General features: G+C 35.7%; 1 protein-coding gene across 2 annotated transcripts in view; it reads right to left on the bottom strand.

Moving 5' to 3' along the window:
• Nucleotides 1-17662, bottom strand: part of LOC116347187 (leucine-rich repeat-containing protein 24-like) — a 136638-nt gene that overhangs the window by 38778 nt on the left and 80198 nt on the right. For both annotated transcript variants that reach the window (XR_004201658.1, XM_031777702.1), the window contains exons 3-4: nucleotides 3494-4965; nucleotides 2593-3411 (exon numbers count right to left, since the gene is read on the bottom strand). Coding sequence is in view for 1 of the 2 variants with exons in the window: in XM_031777702.1 (XP_031633562.1) it covers nucleotides 2593-3411; nucleotides 3494-4965 (2291 nt within the window). In the remaining variant the exon portion in view is untranslated. The remainder of the gene's footprint in view (nucleotides 1-2592; nucleotides 3412-3493; nucleotides 4966-17662) is intronic.

Raw genomic sequence — 17662 nt, 5'->3', positions numbered from 1 at the left:
TTTTTTGTTGGTGTTGTTGTTTTGGTTTGTATTTTTCGCCGGCTTGATCTTCTTTTGCGTTTGATATGCGTGCATAGAAAAATGAAGAAAAGCACTTGAAGCCAATTTTTGCACTTCATATCTCATTGAATCATTTTAATTGCGTTTGATATACACTTTTAACGTGTATTCCTTTTTCCGCTTGCATTTATTGTTCTACGTTTATTTGATGCATCAACTGATAAATCGTAAACATTTTCAAAGAGAATGAGAGAGAGAAAAAAAGCGTTCGCACTCAGAACTGTTTGGCATTTTGTCCGCTTTGTAATTTAATACAAATGAGAGCCTTTTCCTTTTTCATGCAACCCTTTCCATAATTATTTTATCCGCACACATTTTTCTTTCGGAAAAGAAAAACCCTTTTTCATTCCACTACTTGTCGTGGCTTTTTTTGTGGTAAATATTTTGTTAATATAGTGACGAATTTCAATGGATATATTTTTAATGCCTTATATTAAAATCCTCATATTTTAGTTGATTATTACAAATTGTGGGTTTGGCCTTTCTTTCTATAATTTTTTTTTTCTTTGTTTGACTTTTTGAACGGACGAGTTTTTTTATCCACTTTCCTAAAGCGTATCTACAGAGACAATTAAGGGGCACAATTCACTGCTACCATTCCGTTATTTTATTATATTCTTTTTTTCCTTCGCCACTTTTTTTCTTGTTACATTTATTGTTGTTGTTTCTTTTGCTCATTATCGTTCATATGGTCGCTGTGTGTTCCTGTTTATAATTTTGTACGATTTCCGTTCTTTTGCACGTTTAGTATCATCATAATGAATGGGTTTACTTATGGCTGATGGTTTAACCAAGCGAACAGGAAAGAGAAGATTCCAACGAAAAATTAGTGTGGCAAATACAGACACAAAAAAAAGTTCCGAAATAGCAAAAAAAAAATACAAAAATAATAACGACAATCTGAAGGGATGAAAATAAAACCAAAGTGTAAATGTAAAATGAGCGCATATGCTGTAAAGCAAACAGTAGCAGTAACAAAAGCAAATGAAAAAAATGTATGAATTTTTCGCATTTTTGAATAATTATTAACACAACGAGAGAACGAATTGAATATTTCCATTCTGAAAATTTATTCGGGAAAATAACTGTGATGCTATCTGTTGGCTCTGTTCGTTTCATATCATTTTCCGACATTTTTTTTCTCTTTCGCCGTATGATCTGAGTTTGACTACGCTTTTCATCACTTTTGCACCTTTTGACGATCCGGATTTTCCAATTCGCTCTTTTTTTGCCTGTTGTTGCTATTCGTTTTCGCACATTTTTTCATTCTCCACTTACCGCCACCAAAATGCACAGCACATTTTTTTTTTTTTTTGGTGTCTACCTACTTATTGTATTTAATTCCTGAATTTTCACACACAACTGCCGATTATTAATTATCCACAGCGTAAAAGTATGCAAAAGAGGAGAACGAACACAACCGGACGAATAATAAAAGAATTAAAATGATGAAAATGAAATAAAAAGAAAAATTCGAAGAAATAAAAAAAAATATAGCCTGAAAAAGTGACGAGAAGTTATAAAAGCGGAATTGATGAAATGAGCACCAGCAGCAACAGTAATAGCATTGTGTGTATTCACTCGAATCATACTTGTGTAAAAGAAATTGTTGAGATTTATATGGCGACAGTGGAAGTGGTATTCACAGCATTGAAAATGAGAAAATGGAAACGGACAAATACGCGCACTGATGAAATGAACAGACGAACAGGTTCAAAAAAACATTAACACAACTATGACATCTACACCGGTTTTCGTACTCTACTTATTTCTATTATATAAATTTATGCCACCATAACGATTAGAAATGTTGTCGTAAAAAGGATCCGAGCTGAATTAAAACTATAATAAAGAATTGCAAAAGATGTGAACGAAACAACAAAGTGGCATATTCGTTTGCGCGATGGTAACGCATCGGGTTATAAACGTTTATATTATATTTTCGCATAACCGACCAATTTTGAAATGGTCTCACGGTATTTCTTTATATTACACGCATATCGTGCGCACAACACTCTTTTATACCGTATAGAAAATGACATTGGGTGAAATGGTAAAATGCGGTGTGTGGTGTATGTGGTTTTTTGTGTGACTCTTGCTTGACGGTGTGTAACAGTGTAACAGTGTAACAGTGTGATTGTACGAAGAATTGAAAATAACAAAATTTTATGTAGTTGCTGGTTGTTCTGTATTATATTATGCTAGTGAAAATGGTCTGAAGCTAGCAATGAATTTGTCTGAATTACAAATTGAGAAAAATTGAGAGTGGGAAAAGATAGAGAGAAAGGGAAAATCTTGTGAATAGCTGAACAAAGATGAGTATGAATGTGAAATAAAAGGACGTGAACACACGTTGAATGGCAAATAGAATTGGATGGTGGACTGAAGCAGACTGAAGGTATAATAGAGGTAGGTAAATGATAGAATGGATGCAAAGTGTATTAAATATAAAGGTAGAAAATGGAATCGCTCAAAAGACAAAGTAAGAATAATTAATGGTTAAGAACGTGAAAAATTAAATTTAACTCTTACCTACAGCGAAACATAATCGCAACCAGTTGGCAATAACAATGTACCTTGTGCATCTCTCATTTTGTCATCTGCCACTCTACTATCTCTATCACTTAATTTGCTATTGCTCTTTATGTTGGTGCTGCCGTTTGTATTGGGATTGGTGACAATGGCAGTGGTAGCGACGGTACTACCCACAAGACCAGATGTGACATTACTTGCCGAGCACATGTTCTTACTTGAGCATCCCGTATTTGGTCCGATCGATCCCGAAATGATTGCAGCTCTTGATGTGCTAGCACCGCTTGAATCGATGCCACTGCTAACGCAACTAGCCGATACACTAGTCATATCGCTTGAAATGTTCACACAATCGATGGCACTTTCTTTTTCTTCATCAGGTATGGAGAGTATTGAATTACCACTGGCCGTTATTCGTCTGCCCATATTATCGTATTTGGTTGGATAGACAATTGTTGTTTTGCCGTTGTCTTGTTTCTTCAGGCAACTAGTGCACAGACCAATCGAACCATTTTCAGTGAGATGGTGCGTTGTCGTATCTAAGTTCTGATAATTTATTACATTTTGAAGGCGTGTATTTTTACTATCGGCTGTCGATGACTGATTTCGACTGGACGCACCGCTACATGTACCATTTCCGCTGGTACTGTTGCCATTGCCACTGCCCAGGCTGCCGGTACGTTGATGTCGATTTCGCGGTAATGTCGCGTACGATGATACATTGATTGGGAATAATTTGCCAATGACCCGATTCGGTATATTTAATAGATCTGGATACATTTGCTCAGGATTGTCGATTACGTCTTGAGTTAGTTGTACCTAAAATCAAAAATAAAAAAATAAAAATCAAATTAATTTTGCTCATTTTTTGAGACTAATATGATTTGTCACTGTGACTTACCGATATGAATATATTACCATATGCTGGATTCGATACATTAGAACAAAATTCAGGCGGCGGTGTAAACACACCCACATTCATCGGAAACTCTTCGTTTCGCGATAAATTTTCAATGGTTATTTGTACTGGTTCTAAAGCTATGACCGGTTCTTGTTTGGCCACCGATGGCGTATTGGCCACTTCACCGCTGTCCTGTCGATCGTTTGTCGTTATACTAAGATCAAGTAGTTTCTTTTCTTGATCATTAAAACTGACACTGCCTTTAATGTTTTTTATGCTACGCCGTCGTCGCGTCGTCTTTTTACACAGACACACCAGAAACGAAATGGTAATCAAACAGAAAACAGTGCCAAATGTACCAAGTATTAAACCAAAATACCAAAATGTTTCGGGACCTTTTTCGATGACATGCTGCACAATTTCCGTTAGGTAAATGCTGATGTTTCGGCTTGCAGAACCGATATCATTTCGTGCAGAACAAACATAGATTCCAGCGTCATAATTTGTGATATTCAATATGGTAATATTGCGCCATAATTTATTGCCGATTGTTTCATCTTCAGTCAGTACGTTATCGTTTATAATATCACGGCCATTCAATTCCCATGCAACGGTCGGTAATGGATCGCCGTAAATCAAGCAGCTCAGCGTCACATTGCTACCAATATCAACATTGAATATATCCTCACTGTACACATCAACTGTTGGCTGGCATCCAAATTGTGATTCATCGATGCTCGACCATATTTTCGTTCGTAATGCCATTGGATTGGTGCATCGTAAACTGGCGCTTTTCTCATGATTTTTCACATACCAATTTCGAAAGTGTCGTAAATGACAATCGCATCGCCATGGATTGCCCTCCAGCTGTAACGTTTTCAACTTTTGCATATACTGAAACACTGGCTCAACCAAATTCTCCAGTAAATTATTTTTTAAATTTAGTAATTCTAAAAGCTCTAAATTCGCAAATGCCAACGGATCAATGCTGTTAATTTGACAATTATGTAAATCTAAGCTGCGCAAATGTGGCAATACCGGAAATTGATATGCCATCAACATTTTTAATGGATTCCCATTCAAATACAATATCCGCAATCGATCATTGCCATTGAATGTATTTTTGTCAAGCGTTTCAATCGAATTCTCGCTCAAATCGATTTCAACGAGAATTTTCAAGTTTTTGAATGCATCACGATGCACGGACGTGACACCCGATTTTTTTAAATAAATTCGCTGCAAATTAACCAATCCCAGTGTTGTGAATTCTTCGCTATTCAACGTCACAATGTCATTCTCATTGAGTACGAGCACTTGAACCTCTGTGCTCAATGTTGTTGGTATCGCGGTCAACTGGAGCGCATTACAAATCACCGATTTTTTTCCATTCGTCCATTTGCATGTACAATTCGTTGGACAGCTGGACGTCCAATCATCACTGGTCGCTTGTGATGCTACGAACAGTAATAAAACTGCAAAGAAACGAGAAAGAGAGAAAAAATGATAAAAAAGGAAAAAAAATTTAGCCATCGAATGCAATAAAAAACAATGAACACTACAATTTATTTTATTCTATTCTAAAGAGCTGGAAAATGGACTTAGTTTCTTCTATGTGTCCGTCCGAACGACATTCAAAGTGCAACTATGACGATGATGATGACAACGACAAAAACGACGACGACGACGACGACAACAACAACAACAACGATGAAGAAAATATTGTCAAACGACGAAAGACGAAAAAAGAAGTAACGTACAATGACTAAAACAGAAAACGAAACATTGGAGGAAGCAATCAGTTACTCTACGTTATGAATGTGCTGTAGATTTATTTTGAAATGACATCAAACTCGTTATCCAACAAAATTACATTTTGCTGTTTTTGTAGCTCGGTGTGACGGTGCGTGTACTTGTAAATTCAACATTTTATGTTGATTTTTCACTATTCTTCTCAATTCTTTACATATTTCAGTCAATTTCCTTTTATTAAATGCCCCAGAACCATTTTTATAACAAGATACGATATATATTTTTTTCGACTTGAGAATTTTTTTTCTTTCTTTTTTCACTCCGTCGTCGTTTTCGTCGTTTTCATTTAATGCACAAAATAACAACGATAAAAGCGAAACATTGAGTGCACAAAATGACGATGCGAAGAGGAATGTGAAAAGATTAGCTGGCACAAGAAAAATGCCATTATTTTATTTGTTCAGGTTTAATGTCTGCTTAAATAGGCTAACACAATACAATTCAATTGTCAGTCGAAGTGGGATGGGCCAAAGGGAAAAATAGGTGAGAGAGTTTAGTCAATGGGGTTACTGCACAATGTACAGTCAAAAGTTTTCGGTGTAAAATTCAGTTGATTATTTGCGACAATAAATATAAATAAATAATTAGTTTCGAGAATTTATCGCAGTTGATTAAAGCGATGAAAAAAGAGAGAGACAAGTGTTTGTTGTGTGCGCGCCAAGCGCTCAAGTTACTGAAAAATTCGACCGTTTCTCTTATATAGTCAGTGTATAAATGGTGTAGAGAGCCAGAGAAAGCATTTCGTTTGCAATTTATGATGATTCTTTTTGAAAATTAAACAGAAGCTAATTAAATTTATTAACCCTTTAAATGGGTTGAAAAATAATTTCAAAATGGACATTCGCCGTTACTAAGCTCAAAGGATTCCATTTAACAATGTTCATGTGCCAAAGACATTTGCCAACGAGCGAAAGCAAATTGAAAAATACACTACCAAAGTGATAAAGAATCGTTAGGGAGGCAGATAGAGATCGAGAGAGAGAAATAAAAGAAGAAAAGAAACGTTAAACTGAGATAAATGCGACATGAACACTAATCCAATGACAGTTCAGTTATTGATGAATGCCCGTTAATAAAATGGATATGGTTGGCAAATAAATGATACTGAAATTTCGGTGATGATAGGTAAGGAGAAATGGAACAGACCAGAAATAATATCTCTCGCTCTTTCTCTATCGTTTTTATATTCATTCTGTCGATGCTGTGTGAAATAAGTGAAGTATTCAATCTAACGGATTGAAGAATGCACCCATACCACATTATTATTGCCACCGTTCAAAAATACAACCGAATGGATTGAAGGAAAAAACAACAATCGAAAGATGAAATGAACACCCAAAATCCTTGGCACGCACCATATAGATTGATTCTTTTGGTCGCAAATGACGGAAGGGGAAAAGAATTGGGCGATAGAATGACGAAGACACTGTGTGTTCGAAAAAGTTTCCAACAAATATAGAAATAGCATAGTGACTAACACGAAGGAATATAGGGTAAAATGGCATCTTTTCAATTTATCTCATAATCTCATCATGTGTTTTTTTTCTGCGTTCTCTTTGCACCCGGTTTTTCTCTCTTTTTTGGTCATGCTTTTTCGCTGAATTGCTTTGTACAAATAAGCAATAACATATTCTTTTCTCGGCTCTCCAAATGACTTCTTTTCCCATTTTGAAAAAAAAAAAACGCTTGAAAATGAGACGAAAAATTGGATTTAACTTAATCGACATTTGCCAGTGGGTTCACTTTTCCTCGTGTGCTTCTCTCATTTTGTGTGACTTGATGATTTTTTTTCTTGCCGTTTCTCATTCTCTTCTGTCAACAACTATCCTTTTGTGGAATCCATGGCATTCCTTTCAGAACATTTTCCTTTATGTCCAAAAAACGCTCAATAAATCCATGGCCATGTGTGTATTCGATTTAATATGCACTTAGCAATGAGGAACAAAAAAAGTAGGAGCGAAGAATGGGACGAGAAAAGAGATGAACACACAAACACTCAAGATCCATCTTGACAAGAAAAAGGAAAAAGAAAGTCTGAGAAAAGTGAAGAGAAAAATAAACGAAAAGAAAAATTCAAACTTTCAGCTGATCGCGTCTTTCCAACTGTCGCCATAGTTGTCATTCACGTTGATGACCCTTTTTTATTGCGCACTGCGTATATTGTGTATTGTATATACACTTTTTTGTCGTCTTTGTAACAGAAAGAGAGAGAGAGAGAGAGAAAGAAAAAGAGAGAAATCTCATCCCTCGAAATATATACATGCTATTCGTAACTTTTTTTTGTGTGTTTATTCCGAATATCGTTTTTGTCCCTCATCGTATCTTTGCATAATTGAAAATAGTGAGAAAAAAAATTTGCCTGAGAAAAAAGTATGCATACCGTTGAAATGTGCTATGTGCCATTTTCATCACCAGCACAAACCTATTGAAACCCCATTTTCAATATTTGAGTCAAAATTTGATGATAACATTTGTGAGATCGAAATGTTTCATTTTCGAAGTTTGACACAATGTGTTTCGAAGCGCACAAATTTTGAGTATGCAAGTAAACAGTGAAAATACACGCATTCCCATTGTATTATGAATATTCTATGATTTGATAATATTTAAGACTTGATGCTCTCGTGTTTTCTGTCTCTCTTTACTTTTGCATGTTTCCCCAGAGCAAATAGATCAAAACGAAAACAAAAAGAACGAAATGGCATGAAAATATTTGAATTGTTCATATATATGCATATGCAATGGTTTCTCGAGCATCTATCTTTCTCACGTATATAATCATATCTCTGCTTCTCTCTATAGACGAGGAACAACATGTAGCCTCCTTTTTTTATTATGTCATGAAAATTAACAATATCATCTCTGCAGAATTTTTGATGACACTGCAAAAAAAAAGTGTAGCAACAGAAGCATCGAAACAATGAAAATGTGTGTCTGTGTATATAGAGTAGAAGCAAATTTGAAGTTGAATATTGAGCTCTGCATTTTATATTGACATTGGGTGAGCTTTTGCGCACCTCTTGTAGTTTGCTATTCAGACTCTTGAGCTGTGTATGTGAAACAGTTGCATTTAAACTGTGTTTTTTTTTTAACCATAAAAATGGATAATTTTAAATTCATTTTCTTAATGTAGTTTAAAAGTTCCGATGTAGCCAAACCATGCGTATGGTACTCATAAAACTCAATGCGTTCAGAACTCTCTAGTAGAGCAGTGTGGGTAAGTCGAAAGCATACATGAGCTTAAGCATAACACTTAGCCATAATACATTATAGCAAAGATCATGCCACATCAAATATTTACATGAAGTAAACGGAAGTTCCCAATTCACGCAAGCATTCAGTGAATGTGTGTATATCTGTCGTATGGGCTCCATAAAATATGAACGCGGACATTTTTCAATAATATCTTTGTTGTCGCCGTCAGTCGATAGTTAAAAATGAACGAAGATGGTAGATGTGCGAGAGTGGTAAACACTTGGGTAAAATTTCAACTTATTCGAGCGACAGTGTTCTAATTCCAAAATTCCATTGCAGTACGTGCATACGGCACTGACTTCGAATATATGTATAATTCCATCAGTCAATATAAATATATTATTATAGTGATGAAAACATTTGCTTTTCTAGTGATGCGACACGATAAATGTGTATATGTTTCTATTATTGAATTGGATAAGATGCCTGTCATTTCGTTCTTCGTTTGTGCACACAAGCGCAATACTATGCTGCCGTTGATGTTTATGTTGAAATGTATGCGTACAACAAAATCTTTAGTACACAATAATAAATCGCTTTCCCAATTGAGACGAAGATATGTATGTTTGTTTGTTCAGCAATCCTTTTCCAATTTCTCTACACGGCGAGCGGCTATCTCACTTTGATTCACGCCAATGGTGCAACAATGTGTGTGTGAGGGTGAGGTAAATGAGAGCAGAGAGAGAGAGAAACAGTTGTCCCTGTCATTTTGATGCTATTTAATCACAGTTGAATTTTATTTCCTACATGGAACAGCCTTTGGTTGATCCTAAAAGCTATCAAAAGGAATTATTTGAATTTTACCCCAAAACGTTGAGCCTCTCTGTTTGTCGAATGTTTACGGTTTAAGAAAAGCAACAAACTCGTCGAATGCGAATAAAGTAGCTGTATTTGAGGACTGTGTTGTGCGTGTATGTGATTTTGATTTTGTGCAAACCGATTTCAAAACATCAACTAGAAATCGATATTTATATGTATGATCGCCCGAGAATGAAAGCGAGACTTCTATTTGACAGTCAGCACTTTTTGTATGGCGGTGTTACATTTAAATAAGTTGTGAATAGAAGTCTCGCTTTCATTCTCGGACATTCATATATATATACGAAAAGCAAATAAGCAATGAGAGCATGAAAGTGTTCGACTCGAAAAAATAAATAAACATTTCAAACACTTTGCGAACATAGATTCATCGTATTTGTCAGATGCAGACAGAAATCAGATCACTGAACCTGAAAATATCGACAGAAAAGAATTATCATCCAGCGAACGAGTGGCAAAAAAACGGGGCGAGAGATATGCCAAATAACAACAATGGACCACGCGCCTAAGCTAAGAACGATGGAGATATTTTATTGTTAAAATGTGTTAGTTATGTACTTGTGATTTTGAATGACAAAAAAATAACGTACAATTTGACTAGAGCTATAGCTGTTGCCAACTCGATTACCTCCCGTTATATTCTTTTTTTTATTTAGATAAATCAAGATTCAATGTGGGAGCCTGCGTGATTTTCAATTGATATTACAAAATGAATGAGTTTTTAGTCGATTCGGTTCATTGAAATTGTTGTAGTGGTGTGGGAGGTCAATGCTATTGATTGCCGTAGACAGAATAATACACACACACAGTGCCCGAAGCGCAAGCACTGAAATAACATTTCATTTCAAGAATATTCATGAATGCCTTTTGTCCAGTTTGCTGGTAAATAAACGTCGAAAAGGCAAAATACGAATACAGAGACAGAGAGTGTGAGGAGAGAGGAAGCACGGGAGAGAAAAAGAGCGTGTTTCCGTGTTGTCGATTACAAAATGAATTGAGAAAATATACTTAGAAATATATCGATGAAAATGCGTGCTCACATGAGCGAAAATTGTGCCCACATTGTTGCTTATTCCTATAAAAGAATCAGAAATGAATCATGTTGGTTACAATTCGATTGAAAGCTGAGCTTTTTAATTGGATTCGATCAAATAAATACCGATTTCAGCCCAAAGCTATTGTTACATGGTACAAGAAAAATGTTGTCTTGAATGGAAAAAGCGAAAAGTTCAGTTCCCACCAAGAGTCGAGAAAACAAGTTTCAAGCAATAAACCATGCATCAATGATACACAATTTGAATCATCTACATGTTGTTCGAAGAAATCGAGTTGGATTATATCAACAGATTTTTGCCAACTAAAAATGTTTCAACCATGATCACATTGCCGCACATATATCTACAGCAAATTTGTCTTGTGAGGTTGAAAACGAAAAAGGAGCATTGTGGCTTTAAAAAAAATACTTAAAATCGATCGATTTTCAGTTGAATATAAACGAAATTTTCTTCAAAGCAAAGAAAAAATGAAAAAAATATTGTAAAAGCGCAATCAAACATGTAAATTTTCAACGCATACAGGCCATAATATAAAGTATAAACCAAACCAATGAATTAAATTAATTTATTCAATATTTAGTTCCGATCTGTGTGTGCAGCTGACATCAATATTTGCTGATGAATATTTCGCAATGGACAAAGTGAGAAGAGGAGAGAGAGAGAGAAAATAAAGTTCATTCTACTATTTTTTGGTGTGAGTAAACGCGCACGGACCACAGCAAATGATTTCCGTTTCATTTTTCTTTCGCTTCCCATTCCGGAGGTTTTTTTTTTGTTCATAAACCGCAGTGCTACTACTGCTTTAGCATACTTCTATCGTAATTATTTTGCCGGCATATTGATGCTACCACAACTTGCGTGAATATCCATATTTGGCTATACGATGCAAATGATTAATGATAACTGAGCGTTTTTTTTTTGTTTCAATGCTAAAGCGTTTATTTGTACGTTTTTTATCATTTTTTTCATAGTACGCTTTTCCCTTTCTACGGTTTGTGTGCATATGATACAGTTTTTTTTTTATCATTTTTGTAAAATAAGAATTCGATTACATCATTTACAATGACGCAAGTATTTCAGGAATTGATATTATATATTAAACAACCGAACGAAAGACGTGCCAGCGACTTCGGTAGAGAAGCGAATATGACGAAATTCTCAAGACGCCAGTGCGAATGGGGTAGCATATACGTGGCAAAATTGGATCAAAATATGTGGTAACATTGTTGTCACACACTGTGTTTGTACAAAAAAAAATCATACAGCAGTATCCATATACATAAGAGCCATTGGTTATCGACATTTTACTGGTGCTCTAGCTGGTGTTCCAATCCATTCGTCTGGATTCAATTTGCTGACGATGAATTTGACAATGGTTTGATGGCGAAGTGACAACCAGCAGTGTGAATGAAACGAGAGAAATTGTTCTCTTTTTCTCTGTTCATATCATACAGTGTTCCTGCTGTCCCCACAGTTCGTATATCGAAATTTATTGTAACAGCTTTCTGTGAAGTGTCTGCTTTGTCGTATTTTCGCATTATTCTTCTTTGGTTCGATGCGATGGAATTTTTTTTTCATTCATTTTGGCTATTTGTTGCTGCGGCCGTTCTATTTCCTACTCTCTTTCTCCAGTAAGAATTTTCTATTTTGCGCTTGAATTTGGTGAATGTTATTTTGTTTATCCGCTTTGCTTTGACAGACGGTCGTAATCATAAATTAGTTTTCTCATCAATTTGCTGCTTGCGCACAAAATGTGAGAAACTGGGTAAAATGAACTCGCTTCGAAAATACTAAATGTGACCGCAAAATCATTTCGCTCGATATTAAGAATCAATCAAAAAATTTTAATTCAATTTTTGACCAGCATTTAGCGTACAAAATGGCGTGCGGTTGGCACAATCTGGCTTTATTTTTATTTCATTGAACGAATGAGAGAACAGAAGAGACATCATCAATTTATGAAAAGTCAATTTAAGTGAATGCTGGAAGTTTATTATATTGAACATTTAATTTGGTATGCAACGGTTCGAAATAGTCATTCCACAGCGTCTAATAACTCTTTTTGTCGAATCATCATTTTTTTTAAAACAATAGCAGTGATTTGGGTTTATAGGCAAAATATAAATTGAATCATGATAACACGTTTGAATAAAAACGAATATAAAAATCGATCGTTAAACGAGGAAAGAAAGTCTATTGAATTTTCATCATCATTTTCGGCTTCGTTTTTGTTTGGTCATCAGACAAAAATTAAATCGCTCAATCAATTAAATTTTGTCTTCTCATGACCAAAAATAAGGTGATAGCACAGCACCAGGCAACAGCAACAACAAAACATCAATGGTATTGCGACAACGACAAAATGATTGTCAAGGGATGTAATATCCGGAATGTGTCATAATTTTATTGAACCGCTTTATGGTTGAACGAGCATATAATCATAATTCATAAAAGGCTGTTAACACCTCGAAAATTGAAACATTCGATTCGTCGTTCATTGGTGTGTGTATATATACATATATGTCAGATACCAGGTTCAAGCAATTACATACGACTCACACATGTCATTTGAAGACTTTTCTTCGTGTCGAGCAAAATGTGCGAGGGAGTGTGTGAACGGAAACATGCAATCAAATCCATAATAGATTCAATTTAGCACCGTCATTACTATCATTTTTTTTCTCGTCCCCTGTTCAATTCGGCTCGAATCTAATGGAAAACTTTTGACACAAAACAAGAGCGAACCAGAGAGAGTGAGTTTAGTCTTTTGGTTCGGTCAAAGGAAACCAGCACTTGCAAAATGTAATCGAGGTTTTTGGTATACACCATTCCGAAGCTGTGCTGCTCTTCGGCAAAAAAAAAAAAACAGAAATCATTTATTATCAAAGCCCAACCATCATATAATTTTATTATCCTATGCTGCAAAGTTTTTGGGTGTGTGTATGTTGCGTATGAACAAATCAATGGGTGTTCTACCATTCGCTGTCCAGTGATGATTTTTCTATCATTGTTTGTATGAACTGGAATACGAGATGATTACACTCTCTACGTAAAGTCTCTTAAGTGTGAGTGGGCATTTTTGTTGCGTTGAGTTCGTTATTTTTTTAGCATCGGATCGAAGAAAATCATATATAAAATGCACAAAACATTGACCAATGGCTATTACTGTGAGGGTTTGCCTCACAGAGAAGACTTAATTCTAGTTACCATAGTTGCTGTTTTTTGCCTTCAACTCTCGACGATTCGTTTGAACTATATGTAAACTCTTTTTTACCCTTTTTCGATTCAAAATACCCATTTATCTATGCGAATCTGTCCATCACTTTGTTCTGTTTGAAGTATTATGTGTCATCATCATTTCAAATCGGGCACAAACGAATACGGAAAAATGATTTCATTGATCCTTGAAAATTGGCACACACGCACACACACGCATTGTTGTGAGATTCATCATTTTGATTTGATGGAGGGAATGAGGTTATGACAATTGCCGTCTATATTGTTAACACACAATCACCAGAATATGTGCTGGAATTCTTTGAATGTGCGTATGTCCTGTTTTATGTCCAAATTCAAAAACCAAACTTCACAAAGTAAAATATTTATATGGTACATACTAAAAAAAACTTTTTATGATTTTAATATCTGATGCATATTGAGAGTTTAGCACAAATCCTCAGCGTCACATCGTGGCAAATCCCTGCTCATCGATAAGAAATGTTGCGCGTACAATCATACAAACACAACCGATTCAGAGATGACATAAAGAACAAATTCATATTCGAATCATCAACCGTGCATCGCATCATCGCATTGCGAAAGGGTTACTTGACCCAATAAAAATAATAATAATCAAAGTTTTGCAAACAATATTCAATGTTCGACGTAATGCGAAAACTTTGATCTTTCATGCGAATTTCAAGTCAATTCATTATATATTCACATTTTCATGTCAAAGCACAAGAGAAGAAACAAAAGCTGAGGTAAGAGTTGGCGTGTATGCATGAGTACATACGTAAGTGAACGCGAAAGTAAATGAATGAGTGTGCAGAAACAGAACCCATTCAACAATGGCACATAAGCAATGTCTCGGTTCTAATTTCAACTCTTTGTCGGTATATGTTGTGACATGTAGAATTTACGCCAAATTAGAGAAAAATAAAAGAGACAAGAATTGATAGAATGTAACGTTGAATGGTTGGATTTAAAATACAAAAAAATAAATAAAAAATTAAATATTTTTTCTTTATATAATACAAGATATTTTGCGCGTTACAATTAACTTATAACGAAGCTCGTGTGGAATAACACTTCAACACTTCACTATACACCCACTCTCGAACACCTCGAACATGTCTGCATACTACCCGTACAAAATGTTGCAAGTGCGCAAAGCAAATTGCAATCCACCTTGCTCATCGGCATATGTGACAAAGAAAAAACATTCTGCCATTGTCGCTCTACCATTATGCGATGGCGAATCATCAAAACACATCTGCCATGAAGATTGCAGCAGCATCATCAGCAAGTACAATCAGTCGAGCACTAACAACAAGTGATAAAACTTAATTGATTCGTTATAATAACGGATACACAGTTAGATCGCTCAAAGTTGTCGAGAGTTTTCTCGAATGAGCACTATTTAAGACTTTTTTGGATGTTCACTTTAGTAAAAAACCCAAAGCAAATCCACTTGAATATCTCTGGCAACATAATGAATGGGCGACTCATTTGCTATATGCGAAAAGCAACGAGCGTCGAATATTTGTTACGAACGCGCACTGTATGTGAGAATGTAGTGTATGTGCAAAGTAAATGGCAAAATTCAAATCTACAATCTCATTTTAATAGAAACATATTCATTCCAATACATAAAGTATGTCGGTCCAAAGTCTTGATGCAATTAAATTGTACGAAGAAAGTTTTGCAACTGTTTGTCTTGCCATGAATGGAAGGGAGGTAGAGAGTGAGCGAGTGGAAGTGAGAAAATAGAAGAAAATCACCACGACTCAAGCACCAAATTCAAATAAAATCTGAAATTTGAAGTATGCAAGTGCGAGTAAGTGGTGCGAACGAGCGCGCGCGAGACTATGAACGACCAAATTTTAGTATTATAAATCCTCTATTTCCCTTTCTGCTCTTCCCATATCTATTCCATCCATGTAAGTTTCTTGAATTGAGCACTTCCGAATCTCATCATTTACTTTTCATCAAAAATGCCAGAGAAACAGAGAGAAAAAAAAAGCGAACGCATTGAATGCATCTTCATGGGATGGTAAACCAAATTTTCTATAGCAACGTACATACAACACTTCACTATACCAATTCCGTTGCGCATTTCTATTTATTTTACGGAGATATATTCGTTGATTTAGTATTCTGCATTTCAGAAAATTCGTTCGAATTAAATCACAGCAAAATCAGAAACAACAAAATTACAAGCATATACGCACCATGTACCATACACCGTGCGCACGGCACGGCAAACACCGAACAAAACGAAAAGAGCAAGGCAAACTGAATATGAACTGACGAAAAGGAAAACTGTGAAAACTGGCGAAGCAAAACTTTTGCCACAGGCAACAAACAACGAAAAACATGAAGAATAAGATGAATTGAATGCCGGTGAATTCATTCTATAGAACAACAACCATGAACAGAACTATCGTAATAGCACAAGTTGCAACTATAAAATGAAACGAAACCTAACTTTTATTAGGTAAATGAGATACGAAAATATGTATATCATGCATGGCAAGAGTGAGAGGGGGGAGTGAGGGAGGTACGAGAGAGAGAGAGAGAGTGGTCGAATGAAAGCATAATAGCAATTTATTTTTGCAATATAGGGTGGTTAACAATCCAAAAGACAATTGGAAAATGGTTTCTCGATGTTTCTTATCAATATTCCTAATCGTCGAATGTATTTTCATTTGCAAAACCAATCGCAAATTGGCTATTTGGTTTGGATAATCAATTTTATTTTGTACCGCATATTATTAAACCTCGAAACATAATGCGCAACCAATGAAAAACACCCTAAAATATTCGAATGCCACGATTTCCATGAAAACGCCAAACTACGCAACCGATCACATTGCCGAAAATTGTACTCTTGATGCCCACGAACGAAGCGAAAAAAGAAACCGAACACATCGGAAAACACATTCTCTTACATCCTCTCCGCATATATATTCGCTTTGTTTGTGTTACACTCATAGCGCATACCGTACGAAATACGCAAAACTAAATTTCCAAAACTAACAATAACTTGGTTACATGAATCAAGAATTTTCTGCATCAATTCCGCTTTTGGTGGAAATATATCGCACATTTTCCATATGTAAATGCTCAAAAATACTCAGGCACTAAGTCAAAGTGAGTGCGGCAAAAGTAGAGAAAGAGCGCTAAAGTGTAGGAGAGGGGAAACCGATAAACAGAAATCAGCGTGCCACATTCACATTCTATCGTGGTTGGTGGTGCTTATTGTCATTGTTGTTGCTTGTTGTTGCTTGTTGTTGCTGGTGTTGTAGTATGTAGTTCGAGTTGTTGTTATCATTTTATTCTGTTGCGCCATTTGTTTGCTCGTGCGTTCATTCAGGAAACTGAGCAACGAGAAATAGTTGCAAAGTGGAATAAATTCTATACGTGTACAAGTACATTTGTAATCTGTCCCATTGAATGGTAATGATAATGGTTTCAAGAAAAAGAAATTCTATTTCTCTTTCACTGATGCGCTTCTAACCAAATCTTTTCACTCGTTTCTTCGCTCGATGTGTGTGTGTGTACCATTACGAGATTGTACCACTGGTCGACAAAATAATGGAAAATATCGATATTAACGTAAAGTTTTACATTTTTATGGATCGCAACAGAAGCAAAATGTTATTGTCATGCATGCAGAGAGGTAGAGATAGTGCGATGCATATGCATTGCGCCGCCTCTTCGGATGTATACCAACGGAGGGAAGTAATAGCTAACGTAAACTGGTATTTATTTGAATTCGTGATCGAAAGACTTCGACGTTCATTTCTGATTTTGTCAAGTAAAGTTGAAGAAGCTCCAACTTAACTCATTCCATTTCTTTTCAATTCTTTGCCGTGGATGCTGCCCTTTTCTACTGCTTGCATCGTTATGTCTTCTTTTTTCGTTCAGAATGCAACGAACGAACGAACGATGAGGATGATAATGACAACAACAACAATTGAATAGACAAATAGACGTCGTCGGTGGT

This window comes from Contarinia nasturtii, unplaced genomic scaffold (assembly GCF_009176525.2).
Source record: "Contarinia nasturtii isolate CC-2019 unplaced genomic scaffold, AAFC_CNas_1.1 Cnas_scaffold_129, whole genome shotgun sequence".
In the NCBI taxonomy this organism is placed as follows: Eukaryota; Metazoa; Arthropoda; class Insecta; order Diptera; family Cecidomyiidae; genus Contarinia; species Contarinia nasturtii.
This window is presented reverse-complemented; position numbering and strand designations above follow the sequence as displayed.